The sequence below is a fragment of the Tetrahymena thermophila genome, assembly GCF_000189635.1.
Source record: "Tetrahymena thermophila SB210 genomic scaffold scf_8254565, whole genome shotgun sequence".
NCBI classification, from domain to species: Eukaryota; Ciliophora; class Oligohymenophorea; order Hymenostomatida; family Tetrahymenidae; genus Tetrahymena; species Tetrahymena thermophila.
Window position 1 is genome coordinate 101,357 of NW_002476336.1, and position 14,409 is coordinate 115,765.

General features: G+C 21.9%; 6 protein-coding genes across 6 annotated transcripts; 4 read left to right on the forward strand and 2 right to left on the reverse strand. All coding sequences in view use genetic code 6, as the record gives it.

Moving 5' to 3' along the window:
* Positions 1–270: 270 nt before the first annotated feature.
* On the reverse strand, positions 271–1,116 carry TTHERM_00470720 (hypothetical protein; the record flags this gene model as incomplete). Its single annotated transcript, XM_001032962.2, has 4 exons — positions 271–374; positions 440–539; positions 604–966; positions 1,090–1,116. 4 exons carry the CDS (start codon positions 1,114–1,116, stop codon positions 271–273), a joined length of 594 nt encoding a protein of 197 aa, XP_001032962.2.
* A 1,030-nt stretch (positions 1,117–2,146) lies between these two features.
* On the forward strand, positions 2,147–3,079 carry TTHERM_00470730 (hypothetical protein; the record flags this gene model as incomplete). The annotated part of the gene is made up of 1 exon (XM_001032963.1): positions 2,147–3,079. One exon carries the CDS (start codon positions 2,147–2,149, stop codon positions 3,077–3,079), a length of 933 nt encoding a protein of 310 aa, XP_001032963.1.
* Positions 3,080–4,605: 1,526 nt separating this feature from the next.
* TTHERM_000470731 (transmembrane protein, putative) lies at positions 4,606–6,267 on the reverse strand (the record flags this gene model as incomplete). Its single annotated transcript, XM_012798699.1, has 3 exons — positions 4,606–5,098; positions 5,195–5,648; positions 5,910–6,267. The coding sequence occupies 3 exons, from the start codon at positions 6,265–6,267 to the stop codon at positions 4,606–4,608; spliced, it is 1,305 nt and encodes a 434-aa protein (XP_012654153.1).
* Positions 6,268–6,764: 497 nt separating this feature from the next.
* TTHERM_000470733 (transmembrane protein, putative) lies at positions 6,765–8,004 on the forward strand (the record flags this gene model as incomplete). Its single annotated transcript, XM_012798700.1, has 2 exons — positions 6,765–7,541; positions 7,606–8,004. 2 exons carry the CDS (start codon positions 6,765–6,767, stop codon positions 8,002–8,004), a joined length of 1,176 nt encoding a protein of 391 aa, XP_012654154.1.
* Positions 8,005–8,919: 915 nt separating this feature from the next.
* Positions 8,920–13,056, forward strand: TTHERM_000470735 (cation channel family protein; the record flags this gene model as incomplete). The annotated part of the gene is made up of 7 exons (XM_012798701.1): positions 8,920–9,023; positions 9,086–9,551; positions 10,323–10,863; positions 10,932–11,209; positions 11,263–11,406; positions 11,482–12,466; positions 12,566–13,056. 7 exons carry the CDS (start codon positions 8,920–8,922, stop codon positions 13,054–13,056), a joined length of 3,009 nt encoding a protein of 1,002 aa, XP_012654155.1.
* A 777-nt stretch (positions 13,057–13,833) lies between these two features.
* Positions 13,834–14,292, forward strand: TTHERM_000470737 (alba protein; the record flags this gene model as incomplete). Its single annotated transcript, XM_012798702.1, has 1 exon — positions 13,834–14,292. The coding sequence occupies one exon, from the start codon at positions 13,834–13,836 to the stop codon at positions 14,290–14,292; it is 459 nt and encodes a 152-aa protein (XP_012654156.1).
* Between the last annotated feature and the right edge of the window lie 117 nt (positions 14,293–14,409).

Below are 14,409 nucleotides of genomic sequence, written 5' to 3' on the forward strand. Positions count from 1 at the left end.
AGAAAATATAGATTTTACTTATAAAATGCAGATAAATAGATTTAAATACAAATTTATTTATTTTTTTAAGTAAAAAATAATGGAAATAAATTACTCTAAATAAAAGTATATTATTTTATTTAAATATCTCAAAAGACTGTCAATTATTATTGCTCTTAACAAAATCATTCATGTTAGATTATTTAATAAAATACAAATTCTTCAAATTTTAAACTCAAATGTTTTAACAAAAATATAATATTATTTATTTAGTTAGTTAGTTAGTTATTTTCATTATTCACTTAAAAGTCTCCTTAAATCATCAATATGAATTGAATCACCTTATCCACCGTATTTAAGCATTAAGTCAATATCTTATTGTTGCAAACCCAAATCTATTTTTTTTATTTATTTATATAATTAAATTTTTTAAAGTTAATAATTCAACTAAATATTTTACTATAATTATCATTCATCTAAAGTAACTCCTATTTACTGAGTACCTTATTATTGTTTGCTATATCATCTATTAATCCCAATATCAAATTCAAATTATCTTACTGTTTTTTAATTATTATTTTTAATAAACTCAAAATATCTTAAATATAATAAAGTTGATGTTACATCTTAAATAAAGTCAAATTCGAAGAGTTTATAAAATTCATTTTCATCTATTTATGCATTTTCATTCTTAGAGAAAATTTTTTTCAACTTTTACATTAGTAATGTACAATTTTTGCTAACAGAAGAACGTTCAAGATCATCATAAAAATCTTTTACATGTAGTTATTTATTGTCTTTGTTTTTAAATTCATCAAATAATTCCTTCAGCTACTTTCTATTTAAATCCTCATTTTATAATGTTGCTTCGTTATTTAAATTTGCTCCTTAACTTTATTCTTTCTTAGTATCATCTATTATTTCTCTGTATTAGTTCTAAACATAGCTGTTTCCTGGATTTAGTTAATATTAGTTTGTATTATGAGTCTATTTTAATAAATAAAATTGATAAATAAATGTAATAACAAACTTTTAAAAATGTTTTAGTAGATTCAAATTAAGCATATCAGCATTATTTAAATATTATCTTATGATATAAAAATTATTTACAAATTGCGATTTCGATGCTGGATTCATATTTTGTAAGCTATATTAATTTTTGTTTATTATTACCTTTGGATAATAGTATTATGATGCTTTTTAACAATTGATTTATTAAAGAAATATATGAAATTATGTAATCAAATAAAAAATAGTTTAAATTCAAAATGATTGATTGTATGTGTGTATGGTATTCATGTTTAATAATAATAAATAAACAAATTATTTATTCAAATATCTATTTTTTATTATTTTTCAAAATAAATTTGATACATTTTTTTTTTTAATTTAGCAAAGATTTATTAATATTATTACTGAACTGAATAAAATATATTATAAGCAATCTCTTGGCCTAGTTTTATTTACTTAATTTTTTTAATTAAATTGATGCCACTATTACTAGGTAAATATACAAACTAAACTAATTACTCCATTTTTTAAATTATTTTTTATTTTTGATTGAAATATTATTTTATAAAAATGTATTTATATAATCCACACACAAAAAATATATTAATCTAACATTCTTCATATTTTAATCTAAAAATAAACTAAGAGTTAATTATCAATATTTTATTGAAATACTTAAAAAATAATAAATAATTGCTTTCATACTACAATATAGATTTATTTATTTCTTAAAATAAAATTAAAACACATTATAATCTGTAATAAATTTTTTAAAAAAATAAACTTTGTTTGAAGTTGAAAAATGATAAACAAGAAATAAATTAAATATTTTATTAAAATTTACAATCATACTTTCAAAAAGTATTTATTTAATCAATGGATATATCAAGATTGATCATTTTTTTAATGTTTATTACAATAATTTATTTGAAAAAAAGAAAGAAAGAATATAATATTGATTATAAATTAATTGCTTTATAAAATAAAACTTGCTTTAATTTTTTTTTTTCAAAGATTTCATGTAAAGTTTTTATTGTTTTTAAACAGTTTTTATAAAAATAAAGTACATTTTTGATTAATTAAAATACTAATTCACACGTAATAAATAAATAGTAATTAATTGTTTAAGAAAACATTATTAATTAGAAAACGATTGATGGGTTTTATAGCTTCATAAATAAAAAAAGCAGTATTAGCTATTTTGATTTTAGCGTAACTCCTCTTAGGTTAGGAGTGTTTTTCTCAAGTTTCTATATATACAACAGAACAGGAAATGAAACACAAAGTTGATTAATTTATCTTATCTAGGGTAGAGATTCCAATGAGTTGTCTGTAAACATTATTAGATAGTGGATATTATTAAACAGCTCTTTACCTGTTTGAAGAATATTTTTCTTAAATACCTGAAAAATTAGAGGAATCTTTCTCATTGGTTAAATAAAAAGCTAATAATATTAAGCGTGATCTTGATTAGTTGTAAATTAACTTAATGGCCTCTAACAAAGAGGTTTAGGTAGTAGAACCTGCATTTTAATGGGCTTAGAGCAAATCCCATGTATTCCTTTAAGTAAAATTAGCTATGAGACTTGATGCCCCTGCTTGCTTAACCTGTAAAGAGGAAATAGTAAAAATAGAAAATAATACCTTTTATATGAGTGCATTTGGCATTATTTCACACACTCCTGTCCGTTTTAAATTAAATTTTTCACTTTGCCACCCAGTTTCTATTGTAGATAGTTCATGGAATTATGAAAGTGTAGGAACATACTTTTTCAGTTTAGCTAAAATGAACAATACTTAATTGTGGCTAAATTTAGAAAAAGACTCCAATAGAAAAGTGCAAATTTGGTGGGATATGAGAGAAAAGCACCAAAATGATATGGACGACTGGGGTAAAATGAAAGAAGAAGAAGCTGATAATTTGGAAAAATAAAAAAGAGAAGAAAAGAAGAAAGCCAAATAAGAAAAGAAAAAAGCTAGACTGGAATAGAATAGAATAAAAAAAGAAGCAGAACTTGAAAGAAAGAAAAAAGAAGAAGAAGAATCATGGACTGGCTGGTTCTCAAAGAAAATATATGGCTCTGATTGAGTTTATTAAATAGTTATTGAGTATATTTCATTAAATTTAGTTAAAATTGAATGTTTAAATTTTTGTTTATTTTATTCACAAATAAAGCGAATTAATTTTTAAAAGGATACTTTTATCAATAAATAAAAAAATTATGAAAATTAATTAGTTAAGTAGAATTTAGTAAATTAAAATTTTTTTATTATCCTCCATTAAATTAAATGGTTATTTTTCCTCATTTAAACAATTAGAATTGCTTTCTTAAAAATTATAAAATTTATTTTATTTTTAAAAGTAACTTAAAAAATTAATATTTATTTAACTAATCAAAAACTTTTTAGTAAATTTCTTATTTAATCTTAAAACATATTAGTCTTAAATTAATATAAAAGTAGTTTGGAATTTAATATTAATAGCTTTAAGTTATTACTAAATAAAAAATAAATAAAAGAAGTTTAATTTTTTTTTAATGGTTATGAAAGAAAGAGTTTAGAGTTATTTAATGATATTTTATTCCATTGTAAAAAAAGTTTTAATAATATTGAAAAATATATTATAACTTACTTATGCATTTCAACTAATTAAATGGAAAACTCAAACAAATTTCCAAAAAAAAATGATTTAATTAAAAATTTGTAATAAATAGAATTATTTCTAAGGTTAATTCTTCAACAGTTTGAAAATATTTTTTGGTTAAATCTCCAGTAATCTTTGTTATTTAAATAAACTTATTTAAGTAAAGTATAGATTGATTTTGTTACTATGCATTGAATGGCTTTGATAAAAGAATTTATTTAAAACTTATATAAAATACTGAGTGAATAAAAAAATTAAATTTTTTCTATATTTATTTAATTTGAAGATATTATTGATATTTTTATTATTAGTTGATAACAAAAACAATATTAAAGTGTTAAATTTTTTATTACAGAAAATTTAAATTACAACAATATTTTAGAAAGCAAAACTAATTAATGTATCAAAGATATAAATAAGAAGTTTCTATATCAAGTAACAAAAATTGAGAACTTTTGTTTCCTAATTAAAAAATATTTAAAGCAAATATTTTTTGATGGATTCAATTCATGAATGGTAAAACATTTAATGTAAGTATGGTAAGAAATTTCTATCAAAAATTATTTGTGTAAATAAGCTAGAAAATTATTATATTTAATCAGATTAAACAATATTTAAAACAAATTAACTTTTGACCATTATATATTAATAATTAATTAATTAAATAAAAAAATAACAATTTAATTTAATATGAGTCTCTACTTGAAGCTTTTACCTTTTGGACTTGCTATACTTTATATAGTATACAGATTGCTCAAAGTGTTTTCTACTATGCGTACTCTAAGCAAAAGAACAGTATTTAATGGTACTGTAGATACCTAAGAAAGGTGGAGTAAAAAAAAAGTACCTTCTAAAGTTGATGTAGTAGTTATTGGAAGTGGAATGAGTGGTTTAACTACTGCTGCTTTTTACTCTAAAATAGGTAAAAAGGTTTTAGTACTCGAATAGCATTACATTGCTGGAGGAGCCTGTCACTCATATACTGAATAAGGTTATGCTTTTGACACAGGATTCCATTACATAGGTAATGATATTTTATTTAATATTAATGAATTAATGAATAATATTTTTGATAATAATTATAAAGGTAATAGAGATGACTATATGAAAATATGGAAAATGACAATGAGTAAAGATATTAAATGGAACATCTGTTAAGAATTTGATACAATCAAATTTAATGATGAGAAACCATTTAAGTTTATAGCCCCTAAAAGAACCTTTATTGAGAATTTAAAAAACGAATTCCCTGACATGAAAGAATCTATCTAAAAATATTTTGATATATCAAGACGTGCAGCTGCATGTGGCTCTTATAAAGCTTTAATGTATTTAGTTGTTCCGACATTCTTATAAAAGATTTGTCTATTTGGCTTATCAATACTTTATTCAGATGTCTATAAAAAATCTACTAAAGATATTATGGAGAAAACAGGAATAATCAACAACAAAAGACTCACAGCACTTTTAAATGGACAATTAGGTATGCATAAATATTGATATTATCAATTTATATGATTTCTAAATATAAATATTTTAAATAGGTGATATTTAAGTTACTTATGAAAATGTTGATTTTTCTGATTAGATGTCATTGCTAAATCATTATTTAAATGGATCTATTTATCCTTAAGGTGGTACTATGGAGATAGTTTCAAGTATGATGGGAACTATTTTAGCAAATGGTGGTTAAGTTTTATGTAGAGCTAGAGTTACTAAAATTATTACTGAAGGTGGTTAAGTGAAAGGTGTTGTTGTTAATGATGACACTACAATTGACTCTCCTTTAGTAATCTCTAGTATTGGAATAAAATATACAAATTAACTTATTCCATAAAAAAATAACATACCAGAGCGTTACGAAGATGGTAAATTTTTATTGATTTATTATGATTCATAATTTCTTACTATTTTTATACTATAATTTTAGGAATGGGACATTTCTATCTATTTGTCGGAATTAAAGGAAATGCTAAAGAGCTAAATTTACCCAGAGGAAATATGTGGCACTACCCTGGAATAAAGGATTATGATTTGAATAAATTTAGATAAAAATATTTAGATTTAACTTAAGAAGAAGTAGTTAATTTTAAAGATTTTATGACTTTTACATGCTTCCCTACTGTAAAAGAACATATTGAAAATACTCCTGAAAAAATATCTTGTATAGTTATTGCTGAAGCTAAAAACGAGTGGGTAAAAAATTTTGAAATTACTGATAAAAAAAGAACTGAGGAATATAAAGAATTTAAGAAAAAAATAGAGTAAAATTTACTTAACTTGCTTTTTACTAATTATCCTTAGTTAAAGGGTAAAGTTGATTTCATAAATCTTGGAACGCCTTTGACTAACAAGACATACTATAATCGTTATTCTAGTTATGGAATGTAATATGGTAAGGAAAGAGCTAATGACCCATCAACTTTCTTAAATTCTAAAACTAGTGTCAAGGGCTTATATATCACTGGATAGGATATAACTAGTCCTGGAATAGCTCCATCAGTTTTAAGTGGTTTTGTAACCTTTATGAAATCTTCTGGTGTATTCTGAACTATTAAAATAAATTGAATTATCTTAAAATAGTTGATATCAAATGAATTAAATAGATAAATATTTATTTAATTTAAGTTCATGTTTTTATATTTTATAATTTTGTTTGCTATTTTTCAAACAATTTTGATTGATCATAATTTTTTGGGAATTCAATATATAAATAATTATTTTTATTTTTATAATAAAATTCAATCGATTACTAATTTAATTAATCAATAAATAATGTATTTATTTGTTATTTTGTTCATTTGTAATTTATTGATTATTTTATATTGAATTCAACTAAAAATAAAAATTAGATAGTAGATGCTAATAATTATGTAAAATTTTCACTTTGAGTTTGAATTTTATAAATATTATATTTTTCCCGATGATTATCAACAAAAAACTAAAAGTCATATTTTGTGACATCAAATAAGATATTTAGATTAAAATGCATGATTTTTTCCCCAAATTGAAACGAAAATGCACAATCAATCATCAATTAAAAAAAAATAAATAAATAATATCAAAAAAATTAACATAATTAATTTTTAGGTTAGAAAGATTTTTAATAAAAAGATTTTTCAGAAATATTATGGCGCGCTTTCTTTGCTTTGCTGCTATATTAGTCCTAGGCATATTAGGAGGCTTAGCTGCAAATATTGTTTACAAGCTAGGTGTGTTTTCTAATCCAATAGAAACATAAGGCTACAGTTGTAAACTCTTAGAGAAGTAAGGAGTGCACACAAAAGGCCCTGAAGATATTCTAATTTACAATTCGACTTACCTCATAACAACTTCTAATGATAATTTTTAAATGTGGGAAGTAGGATAATATACTGATGCCTTAGATGGAGCAATCAATTTAGTTAAAAACTATAAAACAAATCCTGAAATAGTTAGTTTAAAAATTTTGAACTTCCCTAAATCTGTCAGATTCCACCCTCATGGAGCTTACATACGCAAATAAGATGATACTCTATTTGTTGTTAACCATTCTTATAGCTCAGGAAATGGAGATAGAGTTGAAGTATTTGCATTAAATATAGAAGAAAAAACACTAATATATAAGAATTCTATTTAGCTTCCCTCATACTTTACAGGAGTAGCAAACAATCTTGTTGTAACTTCTAAAGGCACTATGTATATAACAAAATATATAGCAACTGAAGATCCTTTGTCAGGAAGATAAAACAAACCTTTCTTATTATAGTTAGAGTATATCTATCATGTATTGTTTTTAGTCCACAAGACTAATGCCTACAAATGCACATTTGAAGAAAATTGGACATCTAAAAATCCTTTATCCACTAACTGTGTCGCATAGCTATAAACTAATTCTATCATGGCAAATGGAATCACATGGGATGGAGTAAATAACTATTTAACAGTTTTTAAATAATATATATTAAATAATTTTCAAACATATCTATTAGAAAGATACACTTTATTTGGCAGATACCACAAATAAATTTGTTAAACGTTATAAAATTACTGATAACCAATTGGAATAAACTGGTTAGGTAATGCTATCTTTTGCTGGAGATAATATAGAATACGATCCAGAAACTGGCTACTTATATTCAGCAGGACCTACAAAACCAATTAACCACATAACTTATGCTGAAAAAGGCAAAAAAGCAGGAAAAGAAGTGTATGGAGCAGATGAATTTTGGTGTGGAGTCGGTTACGTTGATACAAAAACATTTACTTTTAAGGAAGTAGCTCAACTTAAATCTAGTGTTATTGGATGCTCTTCAGCTTATGTTTCAAATAATAAACTTATTATAGGTTCTTGGACAGAAAAAGCATTGGTAGAATGTAACAAATAATGAAAAGAATAAATAAATATATTAAATAAAAATACATTTATAATTTATTTTAGAGTAATAAACAAACACTTTTTTTAAATTTATTTTATTTGGCTTTAAATCTTATGAAATTTGTAAAAAATATTCTTTTAATTTAAATATTTAATATAAAAAATGTTTAGCCTTTAAAAACTTTAATTATTTATTTACTTAGTTATTTATTTATTTAATTGCTTAGCCAATAATCTTTGTTAGCCAATATTTAACATTTAAACCAAAATATATATTAAACAAATTTAAAACCTTAATTTCTGTAATAAAAATCATAAGAGGCTTATAAATTAAAAAGACTCTTGAGAAATTCCAAAAATTAAAAAATAGAAATGATTTACAATAAATATTATTGATTGAAAAAAGTACTTAATTTTAAAGAATTCTAATTTTTCAATCATTTACTTTGTTCTTTATTAAAAAAATAAATTTTTTTTTTTAAAGTATTTTTTAGAATTTATTAAAATAAAAAGATTAATTTTTAGAAACCAATAAATTTTATAAAATATGAGGCAAACACTAAAGGCTTTAATATTTTTAAATAGAATATCAAATATTTACTAGATTTAATTAAATTTTTAAATATTTTGAATTTAGAATTTATAAATTTATTTAATTATGGTTTATTTTGTTTTAAATAATCTATTAAATAAATATTTTGAAATTAAGTTAGTTAGCTCACAAAATTTTCAATTAAAAAAAAAAATTATCATGAATCATAGAGTTATTCAAGCCTATGTTTCTAGTTAAACAATTTATAAAAGACCATTTGAATTTATAAAAAACTAAAAGCATATATATTTATTAATTTATTAAAATAAAATTAATCAAAAATAAATTGTTATTAAATATAAAAGTTAATTAAAGAAAAGTAGAAATTTTATAACTATGAATATGACTGAGCATGAGATAATATCTACCTTAAAAGAAGTATCATAGCCCAGCAATTTTTATCATGAAAACTCTATTTAACTTAACTTATCATCTCAAAGGTATTTTATTTTTTATAATTGATAAAAATTAAGATAAAAATCTATTTTTATTTTTTTGGTAGATAAGAAAATCAATATGAGATTTAAAATGAAGGTGCTATTAATAGAAGAAAGATATTTTAGAGAGACTAGCAAATCTAAAAAGACAATTTCAAAAAAGATTTTAGATCAATTTCTGTTCAGGATGAATAACCTTCTTTATCAGTACAGCAAAGTTTCTTAATTGATCCTGAAACTATCTAGCGCTTTGATGAAGCTTAAGATTAGCAAAAGTAGAATTTAAATTATTTGATTGCCAATTTAGAAGATATTAATATTCAGACAGATAATTTTACCTTAGAAAGTTAATTTGTGCAGAAAAATGTAACTGAATCAGTTTTCACTCATCAAATATATGAAGATGATTCAAAACAGTCTTGCAATTAAAAACCTTAGCATACTCTTTCTAATATTTCCAGACCAAGGAAAACAACTATATTCTATGATTTTTAGTAAATTAAAAGTAAGAAATATGAAGAAAATAGCTAAGTAATTATAAAATAACTTAATAAAAATTAACTAGCTTAGTCATAAGAAAAAGGCTAAGTTAGCTTAAATAATTAAGCCAAAAATTATTTTATTATTATAACTTTGATGAAAAAATTTGCTAATTATTTAATGAGAAAAACTTATTTTCGTAATATTTCACATCTAAGATAAAGACATTATTAAATGCTTGATGATTATGCAATAGATATAAATAGTTTAAATTTCAATAATGAAGAAGATAAATAAAAATCTAATTATAGATAGCAGTACCTATCTAATAAAAGTGATATTTATCAAAACAAAATGATTAAATATATAAAGCAGATTATCTTTTCTATTCTATAATTAAATTAAAATTGGATTATTTTACCAAATTCTATTTGGTTTATTATGTGGGAGATATTATTCTTGATTAATTTTTTGATTCAACTTTGGGTTGTTCCTGTTACTGGCTGTTTTAATGTAAATAAATTTCTTAGTCTATACTATTATCTCTAATTAATTACTATTTTTTCATTTTTAATTGATATTTTTATTGGGTTTTGCACTGGATTTTATGAATTTGGATAAGTGGTTATAGACAAAAAGCGTGTTGTAAACTTTTATTTACAAAAAAAGTTCTTAGTTGATTTTGTATGCACCCTTATTTTAATGATAAATATACACTATGGGATTTTTTGTCTTGATTATTTTGCAATATTATTAAGATTCTAACAGGTATGATTTGATTTTAGTGATTTTTATTTACTTAATTTTTAAACTAATAAATAGATTTCTTAAAAAATCTAAAGAATTAATGAACACTTTCGCTTTTACAATAGATTTCCAATTACTTATGAATTGGTATAGCTAGTTTCTATGTTGTTAATAATTGCTCATTTGTTTGGCTGTGGATTTTATTACATAGGAGATAATTTATAAGGAAGTTATATAAACTAATAAAGATAAACTAACTGGGTTGAAGCTAATAATTTAAAGGATTAAGATCTATTTACAAAATATTTAACTACTCTTTACTACTGTGTGATTACTATGATAACTGTTGGTTATGGAGATATTACCCCAATCAGTATTTATGAAAAAGCCTATGTAATCGGTATGGCATTGATATCTTGTGGTGTATTTGCATATTCAGTTAATACAGTCGGAAATATCTTTTCAAAATTAAGAGAATAAAATGTCAGCTATTAGAAAGAATAATTTGAACTAATTAATTACATGGAATTTCGAAACATTAAAAAGTAAACCTAAATGAAAATACTCAAATATTTAGAGTATATCAAAAAAGGAAAAGATGAAAACAAATATTAAGGTAAAAATAAATTAATATTCAACAAATACTATCTAATTTGGTATTAAATTATAAATTTTAATAAAAAGCTATGGAAATATTATCACAATTCCCTTAAAATTTAAGAGAGGAAGTTTAAAGAGAGTATTTTTATAAAATTCTGAAAGGGGATTCATTTTTAGCCAAGCAGTTTAGTGAAAAATTTTTAATTTAGCTAAGCTTGAAAATGAAAGAAAAAACTTATGGTCCTTGGGAAAAACTAGTTAGCAGAGGCTCACTTATAGATAATCTTTATTTTATCATCAAAGGATAAATTGCATACAGCTCTGATAATAGAGAAAATAATAAATTCATTGTTGATATACCAGTAATTTTTAAATAATATTTAAATTTTAAAATTTTATTTTTGGTAATAATTAGTTTAACATAACTATGATTGACTTTAGACTATTTGCATCTCGCAAAATCCCACATATTTCTGTGTCATGCAAATCAGTAACTCAAGTAGCTAGCATCTCATACTCAGATTTTGTAGAAATAATTAAATAGCATGCTCTAGATTATGTAAAATTCTAAAATTATTTGCTTGTTTTTTAAGCTTAAAATTTTATTTGAAAATGAATTAAATAATTGCAAAAGGAAAAATTTTGTTTCTTAAAAGACCAATATCTAAATGATAGGAGATATGATTATCCTTGCTTGAGTTGCTCTTTTTATGGGCACAGCATTACGGACTGTCCTTAGCTTCACTATAAAATTGAAAGTAGCTAATATTTCTATAAAAAAACCTTACCTTCAACTCAAATCAGATAAAACTTTTAAAGATTGGAAAAAAAAAGCCTTAACTCAATAATATATAAGGCCCTTATAAGCAAGTGTCTCAAGAGTTTAAGATTGTAAAAATTATCTGAAAAATATGAATCCTTTAAGAATATTAAAATTTTAGATGAAATTGAAAAATATGAAGATGATAAATTATTTTTTTTTAATTTCCCTAAGATTATACAAAATAAATATTTGAGAAAAAAGTCAGTTACTTCTAAATCTTAATATAGCTAGAGTAAATCTGAAGGCAATGAATTAGATGAAACATCAGAATGTTCTTATGATAATACAGAGACATAGGTCAAGTTTCCTTCTGTTTTATCTTAAGAAAAGATTATTTAAATGCAAAAAAGCTAATATAATAATATTAACATTCCCTCACATGATAACAATTATTCTGAAAGTTTAATACCCTAAATCTTTAATAATGCAAATATTAGATTATAAGACTCTATAGAATTATCAAATATGAATTTAAAAGACGCTCATTTCGAATTAAGAGAATAAGCAATAAGTGAAATCTAAGAAAAAGAGACGGAAACCGTAAATAATACAATGACTTATACAGAAAATAACAATAAAATAACTTCATCCACAATAATTAGTAACGATCCATATTTATAAATTATTGTTAACTAAAACTAAAATACAAATGCAAGTAAAAGTGCTTTTTAGAATGAAGCAAATGAAGAAAAGTTTTAAGGTCAATATACAGAAATTAAAAGAAGAAAAGTTTCTAGAGATTCAAGTTTAAATTTCTAGACTGTACAAAAGTAAATAAAACATGACATATTAGAAAGTAAATTAATGAAATTTTTGATATTTTTTGATTAAATATATATTTATTTTAACTATTATAATTTTATACATTTATTTATTTACTTAAAAATATTGAAAGGTATGAAACAAATGTAAGACTTATTGGTTTCTTTAATTAATGATCGTAACAAAAAAAAAAGATTTACAAAAAATAAGTTTTCCATAAATATTTAAAACTAAAGAAAGAATGCTCTTCTATCTTCACCAAATATAGTCCCTCAATAAGAAGATATTGATGAAGAATAATTAACCTAATTTTTTAAAAATAATGTTGCTTTCAACAAAGATATTCCTGAAAACGATAATTAAATTTTTTAAAATATTCATTTATTAGGTAAATTAAATTTTAAATTTGATCAAATGAAAGAATTTTAAATCTATTATCCGAAAAATAATTTTGGTAATGTTATTAAAGCTTACAAAAAAATTCAAAATTAAAAATACACAAAACATAAAGTTAAAAGAAATAAAGCTAATACAGAATTTAATACTCCATAAAACTAATAACAAAATGATATATTTAAAAAAATATAGAATTTAGATTAAAATAGTAATATTACTAAAAATTGATAAATCATTATTTGCAATAGGCTCTTAATTATATTATCTTGTAGTAAATATAGATTTTTATTTTCTTATTTAAAAAAATCAACAAAAATACATTATATATATGGCAAAATATTTAATCTTTACATATCTATCTTGTAATGAAAGCTGACTCAATGGTTATAAAAAAAAAATTATAAAAGAAAAATGTCTAAAAAGATAATATGTTATTAGATTTTTGTATGAATGATAGCTTAACTACTAATTTAATTTATATTTGATTAAAATTTTTAAAATAACTAAATTTATCATTTAATTTATAAACTAATAAAAAAGAGTTAATCAATCAATAAGTTTGTAAAACTCCATTATATCATAATTCATTTTTAAAAAAATATTTTTTAATTTTTCTTAAAATTTAAAAAAAGCTGTCAAAAAATGATTTTTATTTATTTAATCACTTTAATTTTTGTTTTCAAAGTGATGATTGAATTATTATGCTGATATTTTTCTAAAAAGATATATATTTACTTACAAGCATAAGTACTTATTGTAAATTCAAACAAAAGTTATTGTAAAAAAATAGAGTTTATATTTTGTATTTATGAAAAAAAGAAGTTTTAGCAGACGAATTGACAGATTTTAACAATAATACACTAAAATTATAAAAGAAGACCATTTAGATGCATTAAATATAAAACACAATTAAAAGCTATATTTTTATAATTTTTACAATATTTCATTTTAATAATTTTGAAAAATCAAAAATTAATCAAATATATAGAAAGGAGAATCAAAGGTATGAGCGATTTTAAAAAAGTAGAAAACAAAAAAAAGAGGAGAAATGAATAAACTAACAACCCAAAAAATACTGAAGATTAGGAACTTAGAAATTACATTGTAAAGAAACTCAAAATGAACTCAGAAGAAAAAGAAAATGTTGATATTGTCTAATAAAAAGAGTAGCAACTTGGTATAATTAATGTGACTAATAATGGTAAGTCAAAAATAAAAAAGTTAGTATCTTAAGGTATGAATGAATTAAATACATTAAAAAAAGTAACAATGTAAGCAAAAGATAAATCAATTAGTAAACTTATAAGTGTAATAGAAATAATAAAATAAACTTTAGGTAAATCAAATATAATATAATAAAATCACATTTATAACATGCAAGATTAATAATGCAAAAAGTAGGCTTGCATGAAAATAAGTTTAATTTATAATCCTGATAAAGGAATAGAGGTTGCTCAAAACTGAAATATTTAAATTTTTTAGTAAATTCGTTCATGAATTGGAGGAATGAATGAATGAATGATACTAACATTAATTAATTTTTGTTCATATCATATAAATTTATATTTAATTTTGAGTATT